This window comes from Chaetomium globosum, genomic scaffold (genome assembly GCF_000143365.1).
Source record: "Chaetomium globosum CBS 148.51 scaffold_4 genomic scaffold, whole genome shotgun sequence".
In the NCBI taxonomy this organism is placed as follows: Eukaryota; Fungi; Ascomycota; class Sordariomycetes; order Sordariales; family Chaetomiaceae; genus Chaetomium; species Chaetomium globosum.
The window spans coordinates 2,524,125-2,531,106 of record NT_165979.1 but is presented as its reverse complement, the minus strand read 5'-3'; the positions used below and the strand labels follow the sequence as shown (position 1 = coordinate 2,531,106).

At 59.3% G+C, this 6,982-nt stretch overlaps 3 protein-coding genes across 3 annotated transcripts in view, besides 2 other annotated features; 1 reads left to right on the top strand and 2 right to left on the bottom strand.

Annotated features, from left to right (window-relative positions):
* The window catches only part of CHGG_04549 (uncharacterized protein), a gene marked incomplete at both ends in the record, with an annotated part of 2,245 nt that extends 1,337 nt beyond the window's left edge, over nucleotides 1-908 (bottom strand). Inside the window, 2 exons of the mRNA XM_001223762.1 lie at nucleotides 212-725; nucleotides 799-908. Coding sequence (XP_001223763.1) covers nucleotides 212-725; nucleotides 799-908 — 624 coding nt within the window. The remainder of the gene's footprint in view (nucleotides 1-211; nucleotides 726-798) is intronic.
* Nucleotides 909-2,273: 1,365 nt separating this feature from the next.
* Nucleotides 2,274-2,338: a sequence feature (Short protein (CHGG_04548, EAQ87929.1) was converted to a misc_feature.).
* Nucleotides 2,339-2,484: 146 nt separating this feature from the next.
* Nucleotides 2,485-2,494: a sequence feature (Short protein (CHGG_04548, EAQ87929.1) was converted to a misc_feature.).
* Nucleotides 2,495-2,983: 489 nt separating this feature from the next.
* On the bottom strand, nucleotides 2,984-4,361 carry CHGG_04547 (uncharacterized protein; the record flags this gene model as incomplete). Its single annotated transcript, XM_001223760.1, has 2 exons — nucleotides 2,984-4,009; nucleotides 4,071-4,361. 2 exons carry the CDS (start codon nucleotides 4,359-4,361, stop codon nucleotides 2,984-2,986), a joined length of 1,317 nt encoding a protein of 438 aa, XP_001223761.1.
* Nucleotides 4,362-4,967: 606 nt separating this feature from the next.
* On the top strand, nucleotides 4,968-6,801 carry CHGG_04546 (uncharacterized protein; the record flags this gene model as incomplete). Its single annotated transcript, XM_001223759.1, has 4 exons — nucleotides 4,968-5,134; nucleotides 5,251-5,434; nucleotides 5,490-5,957; nucleotides 6,043-6,801. The coding sequence occupies 4 exons, from the start codon at nucleotides 4,968-4,970 to the stop codon at nucleotides 6,799-6,801; spliced, it is 1,578 nt and encodes a 525-aa protein (XP_001223760.1).
* Between the last annotated feature and the right edge of the window lie 181 nt (nucleotides 6,802-6,982).

The following is a 6,982-nucleotide window of genomic DNA, read 5'->3' as shown; positions in this document are numbered from 1 at the left end:
AGCTTTGGCTTCGGTATCCCGGTTCTGCTTGCCCTCGGTGATCACCGGGTCTGCTGCGGGCTGCCAAGGCTGAAGGCCGCGGGGCGTGTCGCAAATGATCTTGAAATGGCCAGTAAAAGGGGGGCCGACATGAGATGGGCGCTGGTCAGCATCGACCTAATATGGCGTTAGCATAGGCATCAAAAGAATGACTCGCAACATATTAGCTTACCTGATAGTTGATGAGACCCCATTGTTCCAGGAAGGCGTGCACACGCATGATGGCACAGACGTCGCCCGCTAGGTTGCGCCTGCAGGCGGTGACCGTCAGATATTCGACGGGGTTCAGCCGGTAGGCGTTAATCATAAAGTCGCGGTAGTCCTTGTATACCGCGGGTGTCTTGCTTCGATTCCTATTGTTGAAAAATTCGGGAAGTGCTTTCCGCTCGATGTTGTGAACGGTGTTCATATCGAACCAAGTGCTGTAGCTCGGAAGAACGATGGCGTGAGTCTGGGAAATCAGATGTTCCCTCGCAGCATTCTCGATAAACTCCTTTGACTTGACCTCGCCCGCGCCGTCCTGGCCGGCGCCCTCGGTCTGCCCTGACTCGTCCTTTGGCGCGTCTCCCATCTCCTCATCTCTGCCAGCCGTCTCTGCTGGAGGGCCCTCGGGCGCGTCGAGGGGATTGTCTGATGCCGCGCCAGGTGCTGGAGTGGTGCTGTCTTGCTTGATTGCAGGACCCTCGCTCATTTGCACATCTAGAGGTGATGATGGGTTAGAACATGAGCGACAAGAAAGCCAACATCAACCTAGCATACCTTTCGTTAGCATCATTGGTATCGGGAAGGGGCGGTTGCGCCAGGATGGGGTTGGCGCCCGGCGATGCACCATTGGTCGGTGTGCCGTAGCTGACCGAACTCTCCTCCATTGCGACGGCGGGGATGAAGTGAGAAGTGGACAATGTCGGATGCAGGAGTGATTAAGAGTTAACCAGCCCTTCTGTGGAATTAAGCTGCCAATCGAGGTTGATGGCCAAACGCGCGTTTTCTAGCGCAAGATGGTCCAAATGCGATTATGCAGACAAGATGCAGGATGGAGTCCTGATGTTAGCTGGCGCAAAAAGCTGTTTTGGCGATGGCTGCAAGGGGGCAGGGCGGTTCGTGATGGGTCGCGTTGGAGAAATTGATCGCGACGCACCACACACAGCACAAGCAAGCACAGCGGGACAGCCGTTCCAGTGCACGGACCATTCGATGGCGCGGGAGGTAGAATCACGTGAGTTGATAACCTGTGGCATTAGCCACACATTAAGGCTGATGGGCAGGGCCACAATGCCTGCCCGGTTTCGGACATCTGCTTGGCGATGGTTCCAGTCTGGGGTAAGTGATACTAGTGGGTCCTCAGAAGCTAACCTCGGGCCGCTTCAATCCGTCATCGAGCCTCGAAAGCAGGTCCGTTCCGTCCACAACCCGGCTAAGATCCCGAAAGGTCAACTCACGATTTACCGGTCAGCCCCTCCCAACAAACCAATTCATTCGAAAATATGCTGTCGGCCGGCCGCCGGGCATTCTCGGCGCTCGCCCGCCCGACGCTGCGGAATGCGACGACTGCCACCTTCGCCAGGTCCCCCGCGGCTTTGCGTCGCCTACTCTCGGCCCTCGCCATTCTCGAACAGCGCGACGGCCAGCTCAACAGCGGCTCGCTGAGCGCCATCACTGCCGCTCAGAAACTCGGGGGCTCCGTTCACGGCTTCCTCGCGGGCAGCAACATTAAGCCCGTAGCCGAGGAGGCGGCCAAGGTCGAGGGTGTTGAGAAGATTGTAGCGGTGGAAAACGGCGCATACGACAAGGGACTACCCGAGAGTTACGCCCCACTGCTCGTCGAGAACATCCAGAAGGGCGGCTACACGCACATTATTGCGGGCAACACGGCCTTTGGCAAGAATGTCATGCCGCGCGTGGCGGCGCTGCTCGACTCGCAGCAGATCTCGGATATCACGGCCATTGAGAACGACAAGACATTTGTGCGCCCAATCTATGCGGGCAACGCCATTGCCACGGTCGAGTCCTCGGATGCGATCAAGGTGATCACCGTGCGGGGCACCGCATTCCCGGCCGCGGCCATCGCGGGCGGTTCCGCGGCCGTCGAGGACGGCGTCGACCCCAAGGCGGAGAGCGCGGCGGAGTGGGTGTCGGAAGACCTGGCCAAGTCGGACCGGCCGGACCTGGCAACGGCGAGCAGAGTTGTGTCGGGCGGGCGGGGGTTGAAGTCGAAGGAGGAATTTGACAAGGTCATGCTGCCGCTGGCCGACTCGCTCGGCGCTGCGGTTGGTGCGTCCCGCGCGGCCGTTGACAGCGGGTATGCGGACAACAGCTTGCAGGTCGGGCAGACGGGCAAGGTCGTTGCGCCGCAGCTGTACATGGCCGTGGGGATTTCGGGTGCTATCCAGCATCTGGCGGGTATGAAGGACAGCAAAGTGATCGCCGCTATCAACAAGGACGCAGATGCGCCTGATCTTCCAGGTGGCGGACGTCGGGTTGGTTGGGGATCTTTTTGCACAAGGTACCCGAGCTGACTGAGAAGCTGAACAAGGCATAGACGTTACAGTTATAGTTACAAAAAATGTACAAATATCTCCACGACGTATGCACATACGCACGAAATAACCCGTCACGCATCAGCCCAGCACCGCCAGCATATCCGCCGTCGTCGTAAACTTCTCCCTCTCCTTCCCGACCTTCCTCCCCCTCTCCCTCTCAGCAGCATCAATCCTCTTCCACCCCTCCCAATCCACCACCCTCGCATTATCCACCTCCCCTCCCACCTCCGCCCTGACCCCCTCCCACCCTTCAACATCCTCACCACCCAAACCAGCCAAACCACCCTCATTCAAAAACCTCCCCTCCCCCCGGCCCCCAACCCCACAATAATCCTGCGCCACCGGATCCGCCGTCGCGAAAGCATCCTCCATCGTCGACGCAATCACCCCTGTCGGCCCCCTCTTCACCCGCCCGGCACAGTACAGGCGCGGAAAGACCCCCAGCTCCATGGCGGCGTTGGGCGAGTGCCGCTCATGCCGCGAGAGGCCGTGGACGGCGTGGCTGAGCCCCCCCCACCGCTCCCTGAAGGGCATGCCGAGCGGAGCGAACTCGGGGAGGGGCGTCGAGCGATAGCCGATGGAGCGAGAAGGCGAGCGGGGTGGGGAGGGTTAGTGTGTCGGGTTGGGGGAGGGTTGAGGGGGGGGGATGGGAGGGCGTAGGCTTGCGGGTCGAAGGGCGTGGGGGAGAGGGTTGTGTGGGTGAATTGGGTGGAGGCGAGGCGGGGCGTCGTTGTGGGGGTGGTGGTGGTGGGGAGGAAGGCGGTGGGGGAGAGGAGGAAGTCGAGGGACCAGGACTTTTGGGCGGCTTCGGAGGAGGGTGTGGTTGGGGAGCCTTTGAGGAGAATGTCCATGAGTCGGCGGGGGGCGCGGGGTAGTGATTTTGGGTCCGGAGGGATTAGGGAGGTGTCGATGGGGTGGAAGGCGACCGAGGGGAGGCGCATCAGTTCCCGGATTTCTTTGATGGTGAAGGCTGCCTGCATGGGGCCGCGGCGGCCGACGATGTGCACCCGCTTGACCTTGCTTTTGGAGAGAGTCTCGATGGCGTGCTCGGCAATATCCGACTTGCGAAGGACGTTCACATCCTCAAGTAGCATCCGGGCCACATCGAGAGCCACGTTCCCCTGGCCGATGATTACGGCCTCTTCCCCCTGAGTGAGATCTGGGGCGAGGTCGGTATGCTCGGGGAGGCCGTTGTACCAACCGACAAATTCGCGGGCTGAATAGACGCCTTTCAAATCTTCGCCCGGGATGCCGAGAGTCCTGTCCTTCGCAGCACCGTATGAGAATACCACGGCGTTGTAATGACGGAGGATGCTGGCCAGTGGGATAGTACCGCCGTCTGGGTGATCACTCTTAGTGCCGACGGAGACGTTCCCGATAAAGGTGAAATTCGGGGAGGAGGCCACTTCTTCAAACTTTTCCTGGCAGTTCTGTGACTTGATTTAACACGGACGGCCATAACAACCAAAACAGGGCATGTCATGTATGTACCTTCACTTCGGGGTGGTCTGGCGCAACTCCAAACCTCACGAGACCAAAAGGAACCGGCAAGGCTTCGTACATGTCGACCTTGGCGTTTTGAATTTTGGACATGGCCCTGTAGGCCGTGTAAAAGCCGGCCGGCCCAGAGCCGATGACAGCTAACCGGAATGGTCGGCCATCATCACGAGCACTTTGCGCCGTAGACAAGGTCCGGAATGTGACGGGATTCAAGCATGAGGCATTCAGTTTCCGCATCCAGGCCGCACGCGGCTGCCACCTGGCGTATCGGAGGGGAAGCATGACGTCACCTGATATGAAAGCCAATTGCTGCGTACGATGAAAATCAAAATGAATATATATTTGAAAGGCAGATTAAGATGGATTGAGTCAAACCCCAACGCCGAACCCGGGATCCGCTCCGTTGTAATTGCGGGTCTCAGGGCCGTTTTCAGTGGAACTCGGAGCAGCAGGCCATCGCCGGCGGTCCTCCGAATGCTCCACAGCGCCTCGGAGATGAAGTAAGTACCTACCTAACTAAGTCACAAACCGTACATAAGAATTTATTGTCATATTTGAGAGTTACGCAGTTTTCCGATGCCGCTCGTTACCTAAATTTGGAACCGAGGAGAAATGCCGGGAAGGTACATACTTTGTAGTGATGTTGCACACAGCGCTTAAAAGATGGCTTTCAGGGAACCGAGCTGAAACTTGGTCCGCTGTAGGTTGTTGCCCGGTCAACCATGCCCGTCAACATGTTCCTGCATTGCGCCCCGATCTGGCCCCACGACTACATCTCAAAGTCGGCCTCACATGCACATCCGACACCTCAATTGTCATTTTTCCTACGTAGAATTACCTACCTCCCACATTCCACAAGAAAACGGCAGATCGAGATAAACCGCCACAATGGGGGGCTCTCAGCCGCCGTTCATGTACCAGTCCGTCAGCAGGGACGACGAGAGATTCCCGGCTGTGAAATTCGATCCAAAGGCAGTGACTCGAGCAAGCTACGAGTCAAAAAAACCGAAACCCAAGCCAGACGGCCCGCTTGTCTCATTCAACCGTCATCCCGAGTATGTACCCTCTCCCTTCCAGGTTACTCTCCTCCCTCCTCCACAACTCCATACCATACCTTGGAATCAACATTCCAGTGCTGCTATCCCAGACACCCGCTAACCTACTGACACAGTGCTCTCATGGTACCCAATGGGCGCAAACAAAAGTATTCCCCAATGGGCCAGAGGACAAAGAGCTGGATCAAGGGTATGCGCGTCGTGCAGATGTGTCTCAGAGTTGTCCAGGCCATCGCCGCCGTCGGCCTCATTGTTGCTATGAGCGTATCAGGGCTGGTAGGATGGGTTGTTATCGGGACCGTAAGTTACTATTCACCTGCCACCCGGCCACGCAACCCGTTAACCGCCGTCACAGTGTGCCATTGTCATTCTCCACTGCATCTACAGCGTCTTCCACCATGTTCGGCCAGCAGGAGCTAGGACCCCCGGCTCGTCTGCGGGTTATCAGTTCTTCGCCGGTCTCTCTGACCTCTGTGTTCTACCTCTGTACGCGTACGGCGCCATCATGACCAGGAACAAGAACGAAGAGTGGAAGACGACGGCGCCCCCTGACGACCCGGACGTTGTGAAGTACATGGTCCCGTCTGTCTTCTACGGTCTCATCGGCGCTGGTGGCTTGCATCTTATTTCGCTGGCTATCTCCCTATGGCTCGGCTTGATGTTCCGCCGCATCGCATACATGCCCCCGGACATGAACCCGCTCGAGGCCAACCTCACCTCGCGCGTACACAAGCGGAATAAGTCCTCTGTTACCACCACATCGACCTACTCGGACGAAAAGCGAGAGAGCGAGCTCTACGACGGCAGCAGCTCCCCGCCCGCCGTCGGTCCCTTTTATGCATACCCGCCAGGGGTCGGATCTCTCTCTCGCCTCGGGTGACTCTCGCCTGAACCTACCCAGCCGGCAGTATCAAGTCCCCACCAGCAACCGCAACTCGACTACCTCCCAAGACCTGAAGCGCATGTCTGCCCCGCCTCCCCCAGCGCACCGCGCCTCCTACACGGAAATCCCTCTCGGCGAAACCGGCGCTTCCTCCGCCCGCCCAGTCTCTGTGCACTCGTCCTGCCCCAGCACCGGCTCCGTGCCCTCCTACCGCGCCGAGCCCGTCTCCCCGGCCCAGACTGTCCAGCCGCGCTCCGCCAAATTCACCGAGACCTGGTACGCCTCCGAGTCCCTCATCAACCGCACCCAGCAACGCAACCGCGCCACCCCCACCCCCAAAAACAAAGCCGCCTACGCCTCCCTCGACGCCTCGGACGGCGACGACAACTCCGACTCAGAAAACGACACTTTCTACACCCCCGCCCGCGGCACCACCACCAACAACGAAAACGCAAACCACCCCAACCCGCTCCGCTCCAACCCCCTCGCCACTAACGACAACACCACCGCCACCCCCACCACCCCCCGCCGTCCCCGAACCCCCTTCTCCCGCCTTCGTAACTCCGTCCTCTCCACCATCTCCCCCAACGACCGCCGCGTCTCCGGCAGTCAAGACATCACCGACCAAACCCACACCCACAGCACCAAAGCCCTGGCAATCGGCAGCAGCGGAGGCCCGCGCAACCGACTCTCGTCCATCCAGCCCGACGGCGCCTTCTTTCTCGAAACCGTACGGCGAGCTCCGCGCCGCGACGCCGCCTGTCATTGTGGGCGGGAAAGATGAGAATTTGGGGGGTGGCTGCCGCGAGGGAGAGGGTGGGTGTCGTCGGGGAATGATTATGATTTTGGGGAGTGGTGCCGGCTGGGATGGGGGAGGGAGGAATGTGAGTGGGAAGGTGGCAGAGGAAGGGGAAGGGCCGCGGCAGAGGTGGGTCCGAGGTATAGTGTGTTGAATGAGTAAAGGG